Here is an 11998-nt window from a genome sequence, read left to right as displayed (position 1 = left end):
TAAGATCTAATCAGCCAATTATCCAGTTGTTATCAAGAAACTCATGTATGTGTAGCTTTGACCGCCCAATTGTACTTTTTTCTTTTATTACTGTTTGGGTCAATATTTGGTTTCTCTTAACACTTTCCTATTGCCCACGCCATCAAAGAACTTCTCGTTGGGTGCATCTATCTAACCCCCTGGTAGTTGGCTCCCCCTATTAAAAGTACCTAAGTCAAAACAAAACGTGTAATTTTTTTCGTACTTTTTCTAATTTTTGAATATAAATTTTTTTCCATACACGTTTAACTTGCAACTCTATATAAAGAGGTGAGCTTCAAAGGGAAGCACTCAGATGAACTCAAGCTATTCTTGGCCTTAAGACCATAAACTAGAGAATTTCAAATCCGAATTGATTACATTATATAGAAAAAATAATTTTAGAAGAGACTATGGCAATAAAAGGATCTTTAGTAATTGCAGCAGAGTTAGCTTTTCTCTGCACATTTGCAATATTTGCCAATTGCATCGCCTCTACTTCGATAAATCGCAATAGCTTTCCCGATGGTTTTTTGATTGGTGCATCATCTTCTGCCTATCAAGTAGGTTTTCAGAGCATATACAAGTTTATATTTAACCTCAGACTCATTCAATATGAATTTCTATATTAAATTTCATTTCCTCTCCATTTCAGTATGAAGGTGCAGCATATGAAGATGGTAAAGGACCTAGTATATGGGATACTTTCACTCACAAATTTCCAGGTTTCCATCTTTCTTTCTATTTTTTTCTTTGTTTCTATTTCTTTGTCTCTTTTCTTTCGTTGTCTATTTTCTTCTCGATGTACTGGATGAATAATCCATTATGATAATGACAAGAATCAACCTTTATATATCCTCATTTGTCTTAATTTCTTGGGCGTTGCAGGAAAAATATCAGAGGGAAGTAACGGGGATGTAGGAGATAACTTTTATCATATGTATAAGGTAACATATGTTCATCTTTTCAATTTCGTAATTCTCTTTTTAGTAAGACGAGAATTGTTTGGTTTTTCTTTATTTAAATCCAACTTTTCGATTGTGGAAATATGTAACAGGATGATGTTAAGCTCATGAAGTTTGTGGGGTTGGATGCTTTCAGATTTTCAATCTCATGGTCAAGAATATTGCCTCGTATGACCATTGATCATATCTTAAAATCAATTACTTAGATCATCGATTCAAGAAAACACTTATAATTATGTCTTGCGAGAATGCTATCACTTTTTGCTTAGAAGTTGTCCTTGATTCAGGCGGCAAGTTAAGTGGAGGAGTCAACAAGGAAGGCATTGCATTTTATAACAATCTCATCAATGAGCTTCTATCTAATGGTTTGTACTTTTATTTGTAAAATCAATCATAGTACTTTCCTTCTCTTTTTACCTTTTTTGGATCTTTTTCTTTTTCTCTTTCTCCTCTAATTGGGTATATAAATGAACAGGTATACAACCATTTGTGACTATATATCATTGGGATCTTCCGCAAACACTAGAAGATGAGTATAGCGGCTTTTTGAGCCCCCTCGTTGTGTAAGTTCTTGGTCACTTGACCTTAATTTTCTTGAACTGTGCGACCACCTTATTTAAAAAGTGTGATAACATCATATAAAAAGTTAAATCTAAAAGCAAGAATGTTATTCAAATTGCAGGAATGATTTTGTGGACTTCGCGGAACTTTGCTTCAAAGAATTCGGAGATAGAGTGAAGCATTGGATCACTATGAATGAGCCTTATATTTTTACAAATGGTGGCTATGACTCAGGAAATTCTGCACCTGGTCGATGTTCCCCTTGGCAATCCAATGCTTGTGCTAACGGAAACTCCGCAACTGAGCCTTATGTTGTGGCACACCATTTGCTTCTTTGTCACGCTACCACAGTAAGTCTATACAAAGAGAAATACCAAGAATCTCAAATGGGAGAGATAGGAATAACACTTGTGTCGCAATGGTTGGTACCATACTCCAATAGTGAACTTGATGTCAAAGCAGCGCAAAGATACATTGACTTCATGTACGGATGGTAAGTATTACTTACGACGTATTTAACTTATGTAGACAGATATTTTAAAATGGTTAATACATTATCAATCTATTTTAACTTGTTGTAGCAGGTAAGATGTCTTATATTTCATAATACTAATCTCTTTTTCTATTTTACAAACGGTTATCCCGTGGTTATATTTTAATTGACGTACCGTAAGTGTATAGAAGTTAAACTAAAAAATTACTAAACATACTTTTGGTCATTGGCGAAGCCAGAAATTTTACGAAGCATGTTCAAAGTTTAATATATACATAATATAATTTTGTATATACTCAGTGTAATTTTTCGGCCACACCACTGCTTTTGGTTAATGAGTTAAATCAATCATAGCTTGTATACAGGTACAAGACTAATTTGAAGTTCAAAATCTTTCATCGTTAAAAATAAAATCTTATTTCCTATAGGTTCATGGATCCATTGGTGTATGGAAATTATCCTTCAATTATGCGTACAATTGTGGGAGAAAGGCTACCGAATTTTACAGCGGAGCAAGCTAAGATGATGAAAGGGTCCTTTGACTTCATAGGACTAAATTACTACACCTCAAATTATGCAGCTCATCTCCCTGCCACAAACAATTTTAATGTCAGCAGTGCAACAGACCCTCATGTCCACGTTACAGGTAAGCTACTCGAAAATTGAAATAAATGGAACCAAGGAAAACAAAAATAAATAAGGAAAATTTCAATATTTCCTCGGTATATAAATATATCTACTTATTTTGTTTTTGCATCTTATGTTGTTAGGTGAAAGAGATGGAGTACCCATTGGGGATCCTGTAAGTTCTGCGCATAACTAGTAAAGGCTGAAATTATTTTTTAAATTATTATCAAAAAGATTTATATAATTTACGAGATATTTTTTGTGTGGTGCAGACTGCAGTGAGCTTTTTCTTTGACTATCCAAAAGGACTTCGAGATCTTCTAGTATACACGAAGGAAAAGTACAATGACCCCCCGATTTATATTACAGAGACTGGTATGTCAAATTCTGTCATCTCTTTTCACTGTACAAAATTTCTTCATATGCATGCTCTTGAAACGATTAAAAATAATGACATATTTAAAATTACAAAATAATTTTCATGGGTCAAAAGTGTTTCTTTCTTTCTTAAACTTCATAATCTTATTAAAACAAAATGGGGAGTATATATACACACTTGCTCGGGCAAAGAAAAATGACATGACCTTCAACTTCTAATATTTATTGAGTCTATTACATATTAATATTTCCATGAATTTTCAGGAATGGCTGATCGTAAGATCGCAATGAAAGATGCCATAAAGGATCGTCAGAGAGTGAACTTTTATCGTGGGCACCTTTTGGCAGTTCAAGAAGCCATAGAGTAAGTGCATACAAGATCTTAAAAAACTTTTTATAATTAATTCATTTCAAGAACATAAACTAACATTTTGAATTTTGACTAAAAACATTTCTGTTTTATAATTACTTGGCAGGCTCGGTGTGAAGATTAATGGTTTCTTTGCTTGGTCATTTCTTGACACATTTGAATGGACTGACGGTTACAAGTTAAGATTTGGAATGTGCTATGTGGATTACACTGATGGATTAAAGAGATACCCCAAATATTCAGCTCTTTGGTTCAGAAAACACTTTCACAAGGAGTCTTTTAAACTTCACTATCCTAGGCGTATGAGCTCATGGATTCCACGCATCTTGCGTTCATACATGTGATCTCTATTTTTCAGTTACTTTACTTCTTTTGTCCTATTCTTTTTAGGAATTAAGTCTAAGGTTCTAGTTTGTAGACATGATGTATTTGTTCATTATTTTGTGAAAATGCAACTATACAGTAGATAAATTCTTTGATTGGAGATCGTATGCTCTCATATTGTAATTTCAAACGACATTGCATTTTATAAAATAGACAAGTCAATATTGATGAGCGCCGAAAAAACTCTACATTGTGAGATACTTTTTTCTAAGAGTTTACACAAAATATATATATTTACTTACTGTCGCCGGTAGGTATAAACTTTTTATACTATCCGGTCAGTTGTAACTCAATTACAGGTATTAATAATTTTTATAGAAAACTTAGATTGTGGGAAAATTTCACAAATGGTCATATAAGTATGACTTTTTAAACCAAAGTCACATACTTATGTTTTCTAACAGAAAAAATACAAAACATTCACCTATTTACACAAAAGTCACAATTGCTGGAAAACCTATAATTTTTCGGTGCAACTTTTTTTACTCCGCATCTGTTTTTTTTTAATTTCTAATTTAATAAATATTGAGACAGTTATGAGAGGATCGACTCGACTCAACCCGAATCAACGAAATCGTAAATTTTAATGGATGGATTTTTTATTCTAAAGGAGTTTTATATGAAAGAAGTTTTGTAAAATTATGTGAGGTGAATCTAGTATTGAAATTGCCCGGTAAGCAGATTTGTCAACATAAGGGAAGGCTTAGGCATAGCTTAACGACTCGAGCGGTCATTTTGTGTATTTGAGCCTCGTTCCCCTATTTGATATTTTTCGTACGCTTGTTTATTATTTTGTGACTTGCGGGGATGGTTGATTTTGTTTCAGGAAAGTTTGGGAGTGAATTGGAACACTTAGGTTCATTTTTGGAAGCTTAAGTTACAAGAGTTGACCAAGGTTTGACTCTTGATTAAATGACCTCGGATTGGTGATTCGGTGGTTCCAGTAGGTTTGTATGGTAATTTTGGATTTGGGCGTATGTTCAAATTTTGATTAGGTGGTTCCTTGAATGTTTTAGCTCTATTTGTCGAAAGTTGGAAATTTGAAGGTTTGGACAGTTCATAGGTTTGACCAGGAGTTGACTTTAATGATATCGTGCTAAGGTTAATGTTTTCGGGCTTGGAATGGGTTCATTTAGTGCTTTGAAACTTGTGCGTGAAGTTTGGCTGGAATCCGAAATTTTAGGCATGATTCAGACATGTCCGGCGTAACTGGAAAGTTTGGAAGTTAAGAGAGGTATTTTGATCTTCGATTCATAGATTTGGTGTTATTCGTAGTATTTTGAGCATTTGGATAAGTTTAAATAATATAATCGAACTTGTTGATATGATTCGACAGGATCTCAAGGGATTGGGTGTGTTTTAGAATAATTTCGGAGCATTTTTTGTGAATTTGAGCAGAACAGGTTCTGGTGCGATTGCACATGTAGCCAGGTGCGTCACACCTTGCGGAGCCACTTGTGTGGGGTTCTTGTTTGCAGAAGCGAGTTTTGAAGTAGCTCAGGTTGATCGCATCTACGTTGTTGTTGCGCAGGTGTGGGGCCGCTTGTACAAGGGTGTTTGCGCATAAGCGCATCCGCAGGTGCGGAAGATATTTGCAGAAGCGAAAGTCATTTGATTGAGGTGATCTCGAACCTGTGAGTTTTTTGTCGCAGATACAACATTGTAGAAGTGAGCAAGTTGTCCGCAGATGATAAAATCACTCGCAAAATATTATATTTCGAGGGTTTGGATTAATTTTACTATTTTTGACTTTTGGGGCTCGCCGAGAGGCAATTTTGGAGGAGATTTTCACCATACTTTTGAGAGTAAGTGATTTCTACTTGAATTGGAAAATATATCTTATTTTCCGAGGGTTTTATCACACATAGATTTTGAAATTTGAAAGAAAATTTTGGGGAATTTGCCAACAATTTGGAGAATGTAAATTGAGAATTTGGGAGTCGATTTGGACTCGATTTTTGAATCTAATCACATATTTGAACTCGCGGGGTTATGGTAGTTGGGATCTACCCCTTGAATTGAGTTTTTACCATGTGTGCTCGGGTTGACTTTTATTATCTTTTTAGAAATTAAATAAAGAATAAAGCTTTATCGTTTGAAATTGATTCATATACCCTTGTTTGACGTTATTGAGTTATTTTTTTGCTAGATTTGACTCGTGAGGATGCCGATTTGAGAGACAATGGATTCTTAGAGTATTGTGTCTCGCTCGTTCGAGGTAAGTACCTTGCCTAGGTTTCACTTAAGGGTATTTCCCTGCAGGCTATGATGTTTTTTTATATGTTGGCAGTGACGCATATGCGAGGTTATAAGCGTATATGCGTGCACTATAGTTACTCATGATTCAGGTAAATTTTGGTCTATTATATGCCTTGTTTTGCTGTCAGGCCTCTTGGATACCATGTTTTCTATACTTTTGTATGACTAAGTGAGCTATTATTAATGCTAGAAATCATGTATTGATTATTGCTTACCTGTTTGAGACATGGTAGGCCTATTTTTCCTATGTTGAGCTATTTGCCTTAGCCGTAGTCATATTTTTTAGTCGTGATATTATATCCGTGTGTTATATCTCTATCTCTATGTACTCTTTCTCATATGTTGTTAGCGTCCTTGTATGCGTGACACGGGTTTGACATGAGTTGTGCCACATCGGTATATTCTGTGTGGTGTTTTGGTTATGATACTATGATATATTAGAATATTAAGACTTAAGGGGATTGATGAATGATCTTGGGCCATAGAGCAGTGTTGATATTGATAGTGAAGTGACGCTTGCATCAAGGGCCCATATTGGGCTGAGTGATATTGATCGTTGACTTTTGATCCAATTAACGTTTGAGCTAGGATCAGCCCTCTCTGGAGTCATCAGGTGATAACCCATGTTACTTCGAGCTCTATGAGTTCAGGCACACCATATGTGCTTAGTGAGGGACTTATGTCAAGCACCCGTATAGTGCTGATTTTGTGTGTGCAATAATTCAAGGGTACTTGTACTAGCCACCGTGAGAGTGATGAGAGTATGGATGTGGGTTATTCGTGCCAGGCACTATGAACATGCTGAGATTGTGTATACTTAATAATTAAATTGTGATGTTATTGATTTTGGCATGTGTACTTGATATGCATGCATACAATTGTATTTTTCTCATGCTAATTGATATTTCATGTCCCTATTTGATGTTTAGAGCATGAAATCATTGTTTATCTCGACAAATCCATGTCTATGTGATTTTTGTGAAAAAGTCGATGCCTTGAATAATATACGTGAAAAGAATGGTTTTTTCTCCTCTTAATGTGTTAGCATTGAACCTATTATTATTTGATTGCTTTTTCCCTTACATGCCATTATTATGTTGTTATTGTTATTGGTTGGCTGTTAAAATTTGCATATAACTTTTCCAACCTCATCACTGCTTTCAAGCGAAGCTTAAGCTAGCTTCATATTAAGTACATGGAGTCAGTTGTACTCATACTACACTCTACACTTCATGTACAGATCCAGGTATTACTGATAACAGTGGTTGCTAGTGAGTTTGTCACGACCCTAATTTTCCTCCGTAGGATGTCGTGATGGAACCTAGTCTCTAAGACTAGATAAGCCTAACATACAAATCTAACTGAAATAATGATAAATCTTTCAAATTAACCAACGACTATCATAAAAAGGACTCCGCAACTCAACCGAACAATTGTATCTACTGAATAGCCCTATACAATAGTATCTATAAAAAAGGAAAATGAAATAGAACTATATAGTGGGTGACTCCGAGGCCTGCGGACGCCGGCATGTATACCTTGATGTCTCCGTTCCAAGCTTGACTCACGAGTGCCTAGGCTGATAAGAAGTACCTAGATCTGCATAAAATAATGTGTAGAAGCGTAGCATGAGTATACCATAACGCAACCCAGTAAGTATCAAGCCTAACCTCGGTAGAGTAGTGACGAGGTCAGGTCAAGACCCTACTGGAATAAATAAGAAAACCTAAATAGGTATATGCCAGTATGATAATAAAAAACAATGGAAATGATACAATGAAGAAATATAACAAGAATAGCTACACTGAACTAAGGCAATTAAGACATCACGAAAGAAATCAAAGAATAAAATGCCAAGGAAACGATGCAAACAAAACACAAGTGATGTATTTGTTCATTATTTTGTGAAAATGCAACTATACAGTAGATAAATTCTTTGATTGGAGATCGTATGCTCTCATATTGTAATTTCAAACGACATTGCATTTTATAAAATAGACAAGTCAATATTGATGAGCGCCGAAAAAACTCTACATTGTGAGATACTTTTTTCTAAGAGTTTACACAAAATATATATATTTACTTACTGTCGCCGGTAGGTATAAACTTTTTATACTATCCGGTCAGTTGTAACTCAATTACAGGTATTAATAATTTTTATAGAAAACTTAGATTGTGGGAAAATTTCACAAATGGTCATATAAGTATGACTTTTTAAACCAAAGTCACATACTTATGTTTTCTAACAGAAAAAATACAAAACATTCACCTATTTACACAAAAGTCACAATTGCTGGAAAACCTATAATTTTTTGGTGCAACTTTTTTTACGCCGCATCTGTTTTTTTTAATTTCTAATTTAATAAATATTGAGACAGTTATGAGAGGATCGACTCGACTCAACCCGAATCAACGAAATCGTAAATTTTAATGGATGGATTTTTTATTCTAAAGGAGTTTTATATGAAAGAAGTTTTGTAAAATTATGTGAGGTGAATCTAGTATTGAAATTGCCCGGTAAGCAGATTTGTCAACATAAGGGAAGGCTTAGGCATAGCTTAACGACTCGAGCGGTCATTTTATGTATTTGAGCCTCGTTCCCCTATTTGATGTTTTCCGTACGCTTGTTTATTATTTTGTGACTTGCGGGGATGGTTGATTTTGTTTCAGAAAAGTTTGGGAGTGAATTGGAACACTTAGGTTCATTTTTGGAAGCTTAAGTTACAAGAGTTGACCAAGGTTTGACTCTTGATTAAATGACCTCGGATTGGTGATTCGGTGGTTCCAGTAGGTTTGTATGGTAATTTTGGATTTGGGCGTATGTTCAAATTTTGATTAGGTGGTTCCTTGAATGTTTTAGCTCTATTTGTCGAAAGTTGGAAATTTGAAGGTTTGGACAGTTCATAGGTTTGACCGGGAGTTGACTTTAATGATATCGTACTAAGGTTAATGTTTTCGGGCTTGGAATGGGTTCATTTAGTGCTTTGAAACTTGTGCGTGAAGTTTGGCTGGAATCCGAAATTTTAGGCATGATTCAGACATGTCCGGTGTAACTAGAAAGTTTGGAAGTTAAGAGAGGGATTTTGATCTTCGATTCATAGATTTGATGTTATTCGTAGTATTTTGAGCATTTGGATAAGTTTGAATAATATAATCGAACTTGTTGATATGATTCGACAGGATCTCAAGGGCTTGGGTGTGTTTTAGAATAATTTCGGAGCATTTTTTGTGAATTTGAGCAGAACAGGTTCTGGTGCGATTGCACATGTAGCCAGGTGCGTCACACCTTGCGGAGCCACTTGTGTGGGGTTCTTGTTTGCAGAAGCGAGTTTTGAAGTAGCTCAGGTTGATCGCATCTACGTTGTTGTTGCGCAGGTGTGGGGCCGCTTGTACAAGGGTGTTTGCGCATAAGCGCATCCGCAGGTGCGGAAGATATTTGCAGAAGCGAAAGTCATTTGATTGAGGTGATCTCGAACCTGTGAGTTTTTTGTCGCAGATACAACATTGTAGAAGTGAGCAAGTTGTCCGCAGATGATAAAATCACTCGCAAAATATTATATTTCGAGGGTTTGGATTAATTTTACTATTTTTGACTTTTGGGGCTCAGCGAGAGGCAATTTTGGAGGAGATTTTCACCATACTTTTGATAGTAAGTGATTTCTACTTGAATTAAAAAATATATTTTGTTTTCCTAGGGTTTTATCACACATAGATTTTGAAATTTGAAAGAAAATTTTGGGGGTTTTGCCAACAATTTGGAGAATGTAAATTGGGAATTTGGGAGTCGATTTGGACTCGATTTTTGAATCTAATCACATATTTAGACTCGCGGGGTTATGGGTAGTTGGGATCTACCCCTTGAATAGAGTTTTTACCATGTGTGCTCGGGTTGACTCTTATTATCTTTTTAGAAATTAAATAAAGAATAAAGCTTTATCGTTTGAAATTGATTCATATACCCTTGTTTGACGTTATTGAGTTATTCTTTTGCTAGATTTGACCCGTGAGGAGGCCGATTTGAGAGACAAGAGATTCTTAGAGTATTGGTTCTCGCTCGTTCGAGGTAAGTACCTTGCCTAGGTTTCACTTAAGGGTATTTTCCTGCAGGCTATGATGTTTTTTTATATGTTGGCAGTGACGCATATGCGAGGTTATAAGCGTATATACGTGCACTGTAGTTACTCATGATTCAGGTAAATTTTGGTCTATTATATGCCTTGTTTTGCTGTCAGGCCTCTTGGATACCATGTTTCCTACACTTTTGTATGACTGAGCGAGCTATTATTAATGCTAGAAATCATGTATTGATTATTGCTTATCTGTTTGAGACATGATAGGGCTATTTTTCCTATGTTGAGCTATTTGCCTTAGCCGTAGTCATATTTTTCAGTCGTGATATTATATCCGCGTGTTATATCTCTATCTCTATGTACTCTTTCTCACATGTTGTTAGCGTCCTTGTATGCGTGACACGGGTTTGACGTGAGTTGTGCCATATCGGTATATTCTGTGTGGTGTTTTGGTTTTGATACTATGATATATTGGAATATTGAGACTTACGGTGATTGATGAGTGATCTTGGGCCATAGAGCTATGTTGATATTGATAGTAAGGTAATGCTTGCATCAAGGGTCCATATTGGGCTGAGTTATATTGATCGTTGAATTTTGATCCAATCAGCGTTTGAGCTAGGATCAGCCCCCTCCGGAGTCATCAGGTGATAACCCATGTTACTTCGGGCTCTATGAGTACATGCACACCATATGTGCTTAGTGAGGAACTTATGTCAAGTACCCGTATAGTGTTGATGTTGTGTGTGCAACAATTCAAGGGTACTTGTACTAGCCACCGTGAGAGTGATGCGAGTATGAATGTGGGTTATTCGTTCCAGGCACTATGAACGTGCTGAGATTGTGTATACTTAATAATTAAATTGTGATGTTATTGATTTTGGCATGTGTACTTGACATGCATGCATAAAATTGTATTTTTCTCATGCTAATTGATATTTTATGTCCCTATTTGATGTTTTGAGCATGAAATCATAGTTTATCTCGACAAATCCATGTCTAGGTGATTTTTGTGAAAAGGTCTATGCCTTGAATAATATACCTGAAAAGTATGCTTTTTTCTCCTCTTAATGTGTTAGACTTGAACCTACTATTATTTGAGCTGCTTTTTCCCTTACATGCCATTATTATGTTGTTATTGTTATTGGTTGGCTGTTAAAATTTGCATCTAACTTTTCCAACCTCATCACTGCTTTCAAGCTAAGCTTAAGCTAGCTACATATTGAGTACATGGAGTCAGTTGTACTCATACTATACTCTACACTTCATGTACAGATCCAGGTATTGCTGATAACAGTGGTTGAAAGTGAGCTTGTCACGACCCTAATTTTCCTCCGTAGGATGTCGTGATGGAACCTAGTCTATAAGACTAGGTAAGCCTAACATACAAATCTAACTAAAATAATGATAAATCTTTCAAATTAACCAACTACTATCATAAAAAGGACTCCGCAACTCAACAGAACAATAGTATCTACTGAATAGCCCTATACAATAGTATCTCTAAAAAAAGAAAATAAAATAGAACTATATAGAAGGTGACTCCGAGGCCTGCGGACACCGGCATGTATACCTTGATGTCTTCGATCCAAGCTTGACTCACGGGTGCCTAGGCTGATAAGAAGTACCTGGATCTGCACAAAAAGATGTACAGAAGCGTAGCATGAGTACACCATAACACAACCCAATAAGTATCAAGCCTAACCTCAGTAGAGTAGTGACGAGGTCAGGTCAAGACCCTATTGGAATAAATAAGAAAACCTGAACAGGTATATGACAGTATGATAATGAAAAATAATGGAAATGATACAATGAAGAAATATAACAAGAATAGCTACACTGAACTAAGGCAATTAAGACATCACGAAAGAAA

The 11998-nt window shown here is 35.7% G+C and overlaps 1 protein-coding gene across 1 annotated transcript; it reads left to right on the top strand.

The window, feature by feature from the left end:
- Positions 1 to 329: 329 nt before the first annotated feature.
- On the top strand, positions 330 to 3896 carry LOC104096855 (beta-glucosidase 12-like). Its single transcript, XM_070192012.1, has 12 exons — positions 330 to 581; positions 674 to 743; positions 907 to 965; positions 1076 to 1151; positions 1271 to 1348; positions 1459 to 1546; positions 1666 to 2037; positions 2466 to 2683; positions 2808 to 2839; positions 2937 to 3039; positions 3307 to 3406; positions 3519 to 3896. Exons 1-12 carry the CDS (start codon positions 432 to 434, stop codon positions 3754 to 3756), a joined length of 1584 nt encoding a protein of 527 aa, XP_070048113.1. The 5' UTR covers positions 330 to 431; the 3' UTR covers positions 3757 to 3896.
- The last annotated feature ends 8102 nt before the right edge of the window (positions 3897 to 11998 follow it).

This window comes from Nicotiana tomentosiformis, chromosome 12 (genome assembly GCF_000390325.3).
Source record: "Nicotiana tomentosiformis chromosome 12, ASM39032v3, whole genome shotgun sequence".
NCBI classification, from domain to species: domain Eukaryota; kingdom Viridiplantae; phylum Streptophyta; class Magnoliopsida; order Solanales; family Solanaceae; genus Nicotiana; species Nicotiana tomentosiformis.
The sequence above is the reverse complement of the archived record's forward strand: the minus strand, read 5'-3'. Positions and strand labels throughout refer to the sequence as shown.

What these genes read in the sequence shown, in the direction of transcription:
- LOC104096855 (XM_070192012.1), top strand. Translation starts at nt 432, where the DNA reads ATGGCAATAAAAGGATCTTTAGTAATTGCAGCAGAGTTAGCTTTTCTC. An exon ending in ACTTTTATCATATGTATAAG is followed by an intron (nt 966 to 1,075) that starts GTAACATATGTT and finishes AATATGTAACAG; the next exon opens with GATGATGTTAAGCTCATGAA. An exon ending in GAGTACCCATTGGGGATCCT is followed by an intron (nt 2,840 to 2,936) that starts GTAAGTTCTGCG and finishes TGTGTGGTGCAG; the next exon opens with ACTGCAGTGAGCTTTTTCTT.